This window comes from Monodon monoceros, unplaced genomic scaffold (assembly GCF_005190385.1).
Source record: "Monodon monoceros isolate NGI ecotype Baffin Bay Population unplaced genomic scaffold, NGI_Narwhal_1 Super_Scaffold_21, whole genome shotgun sequence".
Lineage (NCBI taxonomy): Eukaryota > Metazoa > Chordata > Mammalia > Artiodactyla > Monodontidae > Monodon > Monodon monoceros.
Window position 1 is genome coordinate 136,570,150 of NW_021703778.1, and position 12,803 is coordinate 136,582,952.

The 12,803-nt window shown below is 37.3% G+C and overlaps 1 protein-coding gene across 4 annotated transcripts in view; it reads right to left on the minus strand.

The window, feature by feature from the left end:
• The window catches only part of PPP2R5E (protein phosphatase 2 regulatory subunit B'epsilon), a 152,600-nt gene that overhangs the window by 34,592 nt on the left and 105,205 nt on the right, over nt 1-12,803 (minus strand). For all 4 annotated transcript variants that reach the window (XM_029237008.1, XM_029237010.1, XM_029237009.1 and 1 more), the window contains exons 4-5: nt 8,520-8,621; nt 2,142-2,234 (exon numbers count right to left, since the gene is read on the minus strand). In XM_029237008.1, the coding sequence (XP_029092841.1) occupies nt 2,142-2,234; nt 8,520-8,621 (195 nt within the window). The remainder of the gene's footprint in view (nt 1-2,141; nt 2,235-8,519; nt 8,622-12,803) is intronic.

Sequence of the window (12,803 nt, forward strand, 5' to 3'; positions counted from 1 at the left end):
ACTAAGGACTCAGTCTAGAGCAGAGAACACACACTGACAGCTGGTAGGCTAGATCCAGAAGGCAGATGGTTTTAATTCATTCTGAACAGGATTTTAAAACTATCAGAAAATTTCACAAAAAAACTGAATTTGGGAGAAAAAAATTTCTCTTGGAAAAAAAAAAAAAATGTCTGGCAATACTGAAAAAAGAGGTATAGTCAAAGCTCCCTTCAGTAGGAGCTGGTCTGCCTCCTATTGTCTGACATCTGGCCACCAGACTATTATAAGTGAGCCTATAGGCATTTGAGTTGTAACTGCTGTTTTAGAGAAAAAGAGGCAAGAGGTAAATATAAAAGCTGTGTTCTAAGACCTGAAAGGTTATGCCTGGGCTAGTGATATACTAAGGAACTCTTCTGAAGAAATAAGGCCAAAAGGTATCAGGTATAAGGAGATTCAACATAAAAAATAACTTTCTAACAAAAATGGAACAATCTACCTGAGTATGTGGCCCTTTCTCACTGAAAAAGGGCAAGGAGAGGTCACCCCTCATCAGGGTCTCAAAGAAAACTGATTCACGGTGTAAAGAACTAGAAGAGACAACCCAAAATGTCCCTTCCAAGTATGGGTTTCTCTGTTGTTTTAATTTTAGGAGCTTTATCAGTACCCATCAACCACGGAGAGCACACTGACTGGGCCCTTTGCAGGATTTACTGTTTCCATGTCAACTAAACACAGTGTCTACTGTTGAATCATTATCCGATCCTCTCGGGCACTTTAATTTACAATAAATGTAAGAGAACCTTGTTTTTCATCAGTGTTGAGAGACGGGGGCTACTCCTGCGTTGAAGTCATTCCAAGTTATGGTAAAGGGAATCACAAGGAGGCATCATGGTTTAATGGACAGAAAACCAGAATAGGAAATGTGCTGGGGAAACCTGGATAACTTTTCTAGACATCAGATTTATTCATCTATAAAATGGGCACAAAACTTAGCCATGTCTCCTCTAGATCGCTGTATAAATCAAATTAAATAATGCATGTAAAGGTGGTCTGACAACTATACAGTGCTACAGAAATGCAAGGACTTTCCAATACAAACACAGACCTGTTATGTCTTGCTTTTGTTTTGCCTGAAATGCATTTTACCTACTTGGGATAAGGGTCTGGATCCATCTATTTCCCAGTGATCCATGAATCTACCTATTTATCTACTACCTCTCTGGCTATATATCAAATCGCACTTTTCCAAGGCTTCTCAACCTAGTATGTCCAGAATTCTAAATGTATTAACTTAAGGAATGAGGTCATCACTGAAGTTATCAACCTTTATCCAAGTAAGGCATAGGAGATCAGTTTTCTCCAAAGTAATGCTTTAAATTTGAAGTTTTGCATATTGGCTCACTAGGAGATATTTATTCTTTTCCACATAAGGCATCTCATTAATCACTTAGAAAGGAGTTACAACAATCCATACATCAGTTGGCTCAAGAATGAATTTTTTATAGATGAATGTTAACAAGAGCAAGGAGATACTACCTAAATATTCAGGGCCATGAAAGTACCCAATTCCGGGGTAAAAATATATGATTTACAGTTATAAAACGTAAAATGACAAATCAAGAAAAGTACGTAGGTATCCTGAAAAGTTCCAAACAGATAGGTGAGAGTTAATCTCTTCAAGGGAATCTTAAGGTGTTAAGCTGTGCTACTTCCTAGTTGTGGAAGCTCACCAGTACCCTGACTTTGATTATTTATTAAAGCTTACCTATGCTCTAGACCATGCCTACTCAGTTTTAACAGATGAATGAAATAGTTTAAAGCCCTTATGCAAATAAAAGTCTTCAAGCTTACATAAGGATTCACACAAACTAGGGTTATACAAATGAAATTCCTTTATAATTAAACTTTAAGAAAGAAAACTGCAGGGATTTAGGCATTAGCATTCCTTGTTGTTTAAAATGTAATTAATTTCCAGCACAATAAATTAAAGAGGTACCTATTCCTTTTAATGGGCAATAATGAAAAATAACTTATGTGTATATATTTGTTTACAGGGTGATATAACTGTCACTGTAAGATTTTGTTAACAAACATCAAGAGAAAATGAGATAAAGTGTTATCAACTGAAAAACGAATACATGCAACCACAACAATGTGCTTACCTGTAATACAAATTTCTGATCTATGTATTTTTTGGCAATGCTGGGTTGGAATTCTTGGCTTTCCAAAAATCGTATGAAAAACTCATATACAAGCTGCAACAAATAGGTTATCGTTAATTTCAAAATATAATTCACTGAGAATAGTATCAAAAACCTTAAAAAGCTCTAATACTAAAACTGACAAGGGGTTTAGTAGGTTTTAATATCATTCAACTAGCAGTGCCAGCCTTTCTTGTAGCTCACAGCTGATGTTGTGATTTTTAACTTTTTAAATGTAAAATCTGGAAACACAGCCAAAGAGAGCAAATAAAAATCTCCCATAATCTCGCCATTAAGAGTTAACCACTGTTAACACTTTAATGTATAAAACTCCCAATTTTTCTCTATACTTCTACAATATACCAATGTACTATAAATATATATATATATAATATAGTTTTAAAACTACTTTTACCATCTAAACAATATATTGTGGACAATTTATGCCAACAATATCTAAGCCATCATTCTCAAGCTACAAGCAGTCCATTATACATATTTATAATGAATAATTCCAATACTCATAATTAATTTAACCAATATCCTATGCTTAGACACTTAAGTAGTTTTTAAATTACTTCTCTATTAAATTATGCCAGAATGTACATTATATAACATGCATCAGTGTGCACGTGTTCAATTATTTCATGAGGAAATATTTCTAAAAGTAGAATTGTTAGATCAAAAGATATCCAAACACGTCAGGATTTTCAACACTCATTACCAATTTCCTTTTAGAGAGTTTATGGCAATTTACACTCCTCTGAGCAATATATGATGGTGTATCAGGATATTCTCACCTGCAAAGAGTAAGAATACTCTCATCTGCAGAGTCAACCTCAAATAACCGTTTTAATAAACCGTGGGGGATCACTGTCTACGCTCTTTGCAAAATAAATCTATGTTAAAGTATACATTAAATCCTGGTGTAGTATACAACAGTATATCAAAACCAGGACTTTCAAGAGACAGGTAGACACTGGGTTGAAAGCCTAGCTCTACCCCTTACTAACTGTGTGACCCTAGGCAAGTTAATTTCTCTAAAAGTCTTTTGCTTCAACTGTATAATGGGGATGATAATCCCTGAGATGAATGTGATTTTTTATAGATACATTGCCCTCTGCACAGTGATTAACACATATCACCACTGTCATTACTGTCATTATTGCCTAAAACAGCATTCTCAAACTTTTTAGTCTCACTCCTTTACACTGAAAAATTATTGAAGACTCAAAAAAGCTTTCTGTTTATATGAGATATATATATATGAAAGTAGAAATAAAAATTGAGAAAATTTAATATATTTATTATTTTAGAACAATAAAATATATCACGTTAACATAACTAACATTTTTGTGAAAAAACAAATTTATTTTCCAAAAAAGTTACTAGGAAGAGAAGCACCTTTTTATTTTTGTAAATCTCTTTAACAGCATATGAAAAGACAGAATCTTGGGCTTCCCTGGGGGCGCAGTGGTTGAGAGTCCGCCTGCCTATGCAGGGGACACGGTTTCGTGCGCCGGTCCGGGAGGATCCCACATGCCGCGGAGCGGCTGGGCCCGTGAGCCATGGCCGCTGACCTGCGCGTCTGGAGCCTGTGCTCCGCAACGGGAGAGGCCGCAAGAGTGAGAGGCCCGCCTACCACAAAAAAAAAAAGAAAAGACAGAATCTTATCTGTCTCCATATTCAAGCTGTCGTAATATACTGTTTTGGTTAAAGTATATAAAGAAAATCAAGCTTCACACAAATCTACTAGTATGAAAAAGGGAGAGTATGTTCATAGTTTCTTCACATAATTGTGGATACTTTTCTTTGATACCACACCAGAACTTGATAGTCATTTCTTGAAGACAAGTTGCAGTTGTAGAATCTGAAACTGTATCAATGAATTTTTCATACCATTAAACTAAATTCCAATCATCTCTCTTGCACTTTGGATGATCTTTACCCATGCATGCCTAACATCATTCATTGGCCAACTGGAAAATATTGGTTCACTGAGTTATGGAGATTTTTCAAATGTTGACACATTTCATTACATACATACATAGTATCAATAAAAGTCACATTCCTTAATATCTCTAACTTCATTTTAAAAAAAAGGCTTTAAGCTTTGGGGAGCTGTAAAGCTCAAGGTAACAGATAAAGGAAAGATACAGCTTTTCAAAATTCTAATTCTAAATTTTTCTTCAATGCTTTAATTTTATCAGTAGTAAAACAATTGTTTGTTTGTTTTAGAGAAAACATCCACCAGATACCCAAGTCAGAACAACCATAGTTTGTCAGGTATTCTTTCAAGTAAAAACGACAGTTCATGAAAAAACAGCTAGTTTAGCTTGCAGCTCAAACAATCACACAAATGTTTTAGCACAAGACAACATGCAGTATGCAGCAGATGTGCTTTATGCATACTTCCCATTTCATCATGAAGAATATTATCTTTAATGTGTACTCAAAGGTCAAGATTTAATAAAATTAATAATTTTTGCTGCTTCTTCAAGGACATTCTTGATTGAAATTGGCTTTTTTTTTTTTTTTTTAATTGTAAGTGCATGGCAGTGAAGGATATGACTACTAGACCAGTTGGGCACAACTGCCTCATTTGTGCTAACACAACAGCAATTTCAACCACCACTGCTTTTACAAATATTAGTGCAAATGTCAACACAGTGAAAGGAGCAAATAATACAGTATTATTATAAAACTACTTTTGACCTTGCAGGCCACTGACAATTAGGTCTCAGGTCCCCCCTAAGGGTTTACAGATACCACTAACCTAAATGTGTCACACAGTGACCTTGTGACTTCAGACTCTAACACTTAATATTAGGTATTCACATTAGGATTTTACTTCTTTATAAAACTATGTTTTTCTCTCTGAATTCAGAAGAAACTTCTTTCCCAGTGATCTGAACATTGCCAAGTTGTACTTCTAGTCATAATAATGCCTGAGTTCAAACACCCCCTAGAAGGATTGTTCTTTTTCCAATAAACTAATCTTTCAACTCTTGGTTTTACAAACAGAACATCAGCCTTGTTCAAATAACCCATAAACAGGGGTTTCATCTCTCTTTTGATTCCTACAAAGTGGAGAGATTCTCATCTTCCAGGCCTGACTTGTGGGCAAGCAGGGCTTTCCAGTGGGATTGGCAAAATGTCCTCTCCCCTCTGGTCCCTTGAAAGCAGTTATGGTTTTAAAAATTTGATGGAAACACTTCAGACATATTAATTAATAAGCATAAATGTTCTCTACTTTAAGAGACAGATTTTACCTCAGAATCAAAAATCTCCCTTGAGTTTCTAAAGGGAAAGACTAGGGACTGCAGAGGATAAATTACTTTTCAAGGTCACATAAGTGAATTCTTCAAGGAACATGAGTAAAAAGACTTTAGTATTCTGGTTTTTCAGTCTCCAGTGTAAAGCATTAAAAACAATCCCTTAATTGTAAATGGAAGTCCTACAAAATCATATTCTACTAGAAAAACAGACCCAATTTCAAAAAATACGCAAAAAATAACCATGGTAACCATGGGATACCAGTTTAAAAGATACCAACGCAGATAATAGAAAAGATCAAATGACACACATACAGTAGATCTTTTGACATATGTGAACTAAAAATTTGTAGATTTAATACTTTTTCTTATTTTTAAATATCCTCAAAGATCCATGATTTGTTGTAATGAGTAATTCTATACGAGCCACAATTAAAATCAGAGTGTGCAGGAGCAGACAGTGAGGCAAGGAGCCTAGCCAACAACCATAATGTGATTTTGTTGTTCTCTACTATTGTCAGAGATTTGGTAATAAACACCGTGCTTCCTTGCAAAATGTGGGCCAGAATCAGCAGCACACTGCTAATGCTGGAGTTAAGAAAAAGTGAAAAGGCTGAAGAAAGTGCTGTTTGGGTCTGGAAAAATCGATTGTTGGATCAATCATAAAGTAAAATGTTGAATTTAGTGATGGGTCACCACGACATGAACGACCTATCACGAACAGAAAAGAAGTTTTCTTAAACATTCAACGAGGGCTCCTGCCAGTACTAAAACCACTTATTAGTGAAAATGGAAAGGTGACTGATTTGTGGAGTCAGAATATACAAAGAAAACACAGAATTCGTGAGACAAGTCAGGAGCCAGTACAAATACTTCCATAAAGCAAAAGATAGTGCCTTCTGACTTGGCCTTTGCTATGAATGAAGGTTCATTTGTGAATTTTAAGAGTAGATTTCTTTTTTTTAAATTAATTTTAATTTTATTGGAGTATAGTTGATTTATAATGTTATGTTAGTTTCAGGTGTACAGCAAAGTGATTGTTATACATATACATATATTCATTCTTTTCTCTTACAGGCTTCTTTACCTGATCCAGCCTATGTCATGTGTCCCCCTGAGCTAAAGAAGGGGAGAGAGGACTACAGGCTGAAACAAGATGTCAACACAGATGAAACCAGCCTGTTTTGGAACACAGTTTGTGACTTCAGATCCATTAAGGGTACAGGTCTCAGCATCACTCCTCACTGTTGCTTTGGTTATAAGCATTGCAGATGAACTAATGGTTAATGTTCCTGTAGTAAAGACACAGTGTAAGCTCAAGATTTTTGGTGGCAGAATTCTGCTTAATAAGCTTTAGAAATTAATTTAGACCCATATTTTATAGAGTCATTAAGCTTAGCAAGGATTAACTGAAATACTGAGTTAAATATTGAGTATGATAAAGTTTATCATACTTTAGGGGAAATTTATATCTATGGCGATCATGATTTAGAGTATTCAAAAAGCTCCTGCAAATGGCAAGACTGGTCTACTCTCTCTTCTTCAGGATGTAGACAAGACAACAAGTTGAAGCTTTGAAGACATCTCCTTCCCTGTCTTTTCAACCACAAGATGCAGGACTTTTCTGAGAAAAGAATCTTTTTTGTTTGCTTTGTTTTTTAAATTTCCTCCAGACTATACTGCACTTCTGTGAACTGGTGCCAAGCATCAAGAATAAGACATGACAAAAAGTCCATCCATTCAAAACAGTAATTCCATTTTTTGTTTTCTTTCTGGATCTTTTGTCATAATCTGGGATACACCATGAAAAGCACAAGTAGTTTTGCAAATTTCTTAGATTACAGATAGTATGTCTGGCACCTTATTAAAAAAATCAAGCATCTAAGATAGTAAATCAACTACAATGTTTTAACTAATTTACTCTGTATTTTGGCATTGGTAGCAGGAATACATATGTATTACATGCCTAGGTAAGAGTTGAGAAAACACAGCCCCTGAAAGCTCTCCACATAACTAGGGGAAAGAGCATTACATGTATATCTGCAGCAACCTTGAGCTTCCAAAGCAGGACAGGAAAAGCTGCAAATTTATGTCAATAATTCTGAAGTGGGGGAAAAAATAAACCCTTAGAATATCTCTAGGCCTTATCTCCCTGCTGCATAGTTTTCTGCCCTTCAGAAAGTCAACTAGTAACTGTGAGCACACTTCTACAAAGATGCAGTGACTTCTGCCTTAGGGTGAAAATAGACACGGTCATATTCCTTCTCTACCATCCCTTCCCTCCTCACTAGCTGTCACCCAGCCTCTGAGGACATTCTAACTGAATGGAAAAATGGCTTTGAGGTTCATTACACTCACATTTCCTTGTTCTACTCATTTGAGAAATGCTGGCCTTGAAAGAAGGCAGCCAGGAAAGGAGGATGGAAGAGGTCTGGTATGGATAAGTAAAGACGATACATGGGCCTGGTGCTGGGAAAGGAGATGCAGGGGTGGGTCCTAATCTGTCCTGGCACATGAGGATGACTGGAAAACATGGCCTTCTCAGTGCAAGAGTGCAAAATCGGCCTTTGCACAAGATTTTTCTCAGCTATTGCTCTTCCTTACAACACTGTGAAATAGCTATTGCAATTTGATTTTGCCCTTCCAGGCTAAAGAAACACATTCGTGGTTATCTTGAAGACAGGCATGCAAAGTCCCCCGGGTACCTAACTGCTGAAAATGAGGTACGTACTCTGTGACCTAATCACATCTAACTAATATTAATGTGAAAATAGCTGTTCTTGTTTGAGCCTCCAGCAGGAAGGATCACATAGAAGCTCTAATAAAAACAGCTGGCTGAGCATGCAACCCAGGAGGGCCCACCCTAAAGCATTATAATGCTTATTATTTTATTCTTTTGGCATCCTAATTATCAACAGTAAGAAACATAAAAAGCATTCTCTAGCTTTCCAGTAATGTACTCTAATTTGATTTCTTGGTGAATAAGGCCTTCAAGGAATGCCCATGCTAATCAGCTAATGAGTTAATGGATCTTTCTTTTATAACAAATAGTAGTTCAAAGTACCTGTAAGTGTGGCCACGATGCCTCAAGGGTAGGTTCATCTTCTTCTGGATCAAATTCATTGCTGTCACTAGGAGGGAGAGTTCTGAATATATTGCAAGACACCTAAAAATAAACAAGCAGCAGAGTTAGCTGGAATGGAATCACCTCCTCAGCAGCCTTACACAAGGTCTTTGCAGCCAGCAGAAGGGAACCCAGACGACAGATGACAGGAACACCACCAGACTGGAAGGAGAACTCTTTCTATAGGCTTTGAGGCCAGAACCACCTCCAGGAAAAGATGGAAAATAGCAGAGCAGCACCCTCTTGACCAGTGCTTGGAGTCCTTATAAGGCCTCCCCCACCCAGGTCCCTGTGATCTTATGCCTCCTGTCAAAGCTTGTGCTTCGTTACTTATCAGTCAAGCATGCTCCTAATTAATCAGTTTACACTAAAATATAAATAACTGTTAATGGGCTTCATGTATTTCCCTTCTCAGGCTTATCCATGATTTGCAAATTTACAGTTACACTAATAGTAAAATTTCAGGCAACTACAAAAAGCAAATCAGAAAAGATATTTCAGAAACTGAAGTTCTTAAAATCATACCTAATCTGTTCTCAGTTGGTTTACAAAATAGTAACAATGCCCAGGGTAAGATACATCTGTAATACAAATTTCTACAGACCAGGTATTTCTTTACCATGGGAAATTTCCAGATTAAATCCTGGATGCTCAAAGAATGGCTATGAGTTGATAACTGTTGAAACTGGGCTATGAAGAGACGAGGATTCATTACACTATTCTACTATTTCTGCATATATTCCAAGATTTCTATAGTAAAATGCTTATTTTTAAAATGCTGTTGCTACTATTTTGCAGTAACCTACCCAGGGTTCCTTCCAATTTCTATTCTGTTTCTTGTTCTATTACTTATCTGTCCTCTCCTAATGACCCAAATGTATCCTCAGATCTAAAAAATAAAACAGGGGTGGGGAGAGAATTCCCTGGTGGTCCAGTGGTTAGGACTCTGAGCTTTCACTGAGGAGGGCCCGGGTTCAATCCCTGGTTGGGGAACTAAGATCCTGCAAGCCGCCGCTGTGGGCCAGGAAAAAAAAAGGAGGCGCGGGGGGGAGAGATTGCACCAGAAGCCTTTGCTGGACTTTCTGTGTATAAAGTAGAAAATACGAAGCTATGATATGTTGCTCTGAAAGAGGGAAAAAGAAAGGCTTCTGGAGGCCCATATAATCTGAATGTGTTTACTCATTCAACAAAAAATTATTAAGTGCCCATTATGTGCACACACTGTTCTGGGCACTGGGACAATAGCAATGAACAAAGCAGAGAAAAATCTGTGCCTTCCAGGAGTTCATATTCTAGGTAAAGTCATGATTATCCCTATTTTCTAGATATGGAAATTAAACCCAGATGTGTAAGCTCTGGAAAGAAGATTTGATTTTATTCTAAGCTCAATGGGAAGACACCAGTGGATCTAAACAGGGAAGTGACATGGTTTGATTTTTACTTTAAAAAAAAAAATCACTCTGGCAGCTATGTATAGAACAGACAGGAAGGGGACAAGTTAGAAGTCTGTGGAAGTGGCAAGACATGATGATGGCTAGCAGAGAAGACAGAAATAGAATGATTCAAAATATATTCTGGAGGTAGTATTTGCTGCTGGCTTGGATGTATGGGGTGAACGAAAGGAAAGATTCAAGGATGAGTCACAGATATAAGGTCATTTACCAAAGATGGAGATGACTGGGAAAGGGAAGTTTTCTTTGTTTCCTTGCCTTGGTGGGGAGATCCAGAGATCCAGTTAGAAATATGTTAAAGGAGCAATATCCAGGAGCCAATCAGACACATGAATCTGTACCTCAGAGCTGGACAGGTCAGGACTGGAGACATACAGGGACTCAGCAGCATGCAGACGATATTTAAAGCCATGGGACTAAGGGATCTCCTTGGAAAGGAATGAATAGAAAGAAGGGAAAGGATCCTGAGGTATCCAACATTTAGAAACCAGACAGGGAAAAAAAAAAAAAAAAAAAAAGGCCAAAACAGGCAAATGAAAAGGAGTAGGAGGTAGGAGAAGAAAACAGTAGAGTAGGGGGGTCTTAGGAGCTAGGAGAGAAGAGTGTCTTAAGAAGGAAAAAGAGGACAACAGCAGCAAATGTTGTTCTGAGGTGGACTAAGATGAGCACAGAGCAGCACTGAAGTGGGTACTGTCATTCCCCAATTTACCGCTGAGGAACTAGAAGCATGGATGTGGAGATCTGAGGTTACCATTAGTAACCAGCAGCTATGACTGAACCCAGGCTGTCAGGCTCCACTATAGTGTTCTAGAAAAGTGGGCAGACTACCTCATTTGCTCTCCTTTAGCTTAGATGACTGAAAAAAAAAATTATCATATTAGAACATTTTTGCTATGGCTAATTACAGCATGCACATTTATATTATTTTACTTTGGTTCCTTCCAATGATTATTAAAAATTATGTTTACAAAGAAACTGATGACTTTTCAAATAATCATCAACCAATGACTTCTCTTCAACCAGCCAGTCATACTGTAATCAAAAGAGCAAAAATCGTGCCCTGGTCCGGGAAGATCCCACATGCCGCGGAGCGGCTGGGCCCGTGAGCCATGGCCGCTGAGCTTGGGCGTCCGGAGCCTGTGCTCCGCAACGGGAGAGGCCACAACAGTGAGAGGCCCGCGTCCCGGAAAAAAAAAAAAAAAAAAATCTGGGTAAAAGGACACAAACTTCTGTTCCTCTGAACTCTCTGACACATTAACACTCTTATGGTGCCCATCATGGGCTGCAGCAAGTATTTGCTTACATATATGTCTCTTCCCACTAATTAGGAATATGCAATGTCATATTCACATTTGCTTTCTTGGCACATATGGGGCATCCAATAAATGTTCACAAAATAAAGGTTTGGATATATAATAAAACTGTTATGTTTTGGTTTTCCTTTAACCAAATTTAAATTTTTGAGTGATTTAGTGATTATCTAACCTAAGATGTTTAACTCTGCACAGTGTTCTAAACCTCTCTTGGTCAAAGCTTCATCTCTCAATTATCATCACATCAAAAGAATGTTGAATTGTGTAAATAATCCAAACAGCAAATAGTTCTAAAGGCATGTACATCTCACTTAGCCACACACTGCCATATCTTCAGATCTGCCTTCCTTACAACGCTTTACTTCTAAACATTTAGTGTGCTGCTAAACATTCACCATGAGTAACGAGGAAGCAAGGATCTATTAGGCTGGACAATTAATAGTCACCTCAACTGGTTAAGTAGTTCTCTACCACAAATGGAAAGAATGTCAAAGCAAATCAAGTGTCATGGAAAAGGCCAAGCCTTTGACCCTGCCTAGCACATAACAGGTACTTAATAAAAATGTCATGAATGAATGAACCATTGCTCTCATCCTTGAGAATCTATCCTAAGAAACTAATCTAAGACAAGACTGAAAAAACTACTTAAAGCAGTCATTTGCAACATTCTCCAAAGAGTGTAAAACTGGAAATAACCTTTATGACCAACATTAGAGACGTTCATCTATTTAGTAGAACACTGTGTAGCACTGAAGATGATTGCTATATTGAAGCACAAAGAAATGTTAGAAATAAAGATTTAGGGGGAAAGATGATGTGACTATAACGGTGTGACTAATTACAAAGATAAGAATGAAAATGGATAACTAAAGGGAAATTAAGAAAAGCTGTATTAAAGCAAGAGAAATATGGATAAAACTCAGTAGTTGCTGTTTATCCTCTTGGGACACACCAAATTAGTCCTAAATCCATAAAAAGCATAAGGTATCGACATGCAGTATGTGAGTTATGCTTTTAATTTCAAGATGAAAATGCGCTCTTGAATTTGAACAAGATTATTACCGTCAGGAGAGTTAAAAATTAGTGCCACTCACAATGCCTAGAGTCTAGCTCATGAATGAATGGTTGAAGGACTGAATGACTGGACCACCTTAAGTATACATTTGAACTCCAAAATCATGAGTTTAAAATTGGGTCATCCTTGAATGGGCTGGGGGAAAGGGGTGGGGGAAAGGGGTGGGGGAGAGGGGAATCCTCTAAATCTCCTGAATTTTCTGCAACACTTTGTATGTGTGAGCCCAATTGGGGAAAAGATCCAGTTGACTTCACAAGATTTTCAAAAGACTTCCAAGATCTAAAAATGGTTAAAAACCATGGTACAAAATAATAAATTTGCATCCATTAAATCTTCCTTTATGATGGCAGCCACTTCTGATTTATAGCCCAGGTTTTAAATGGAT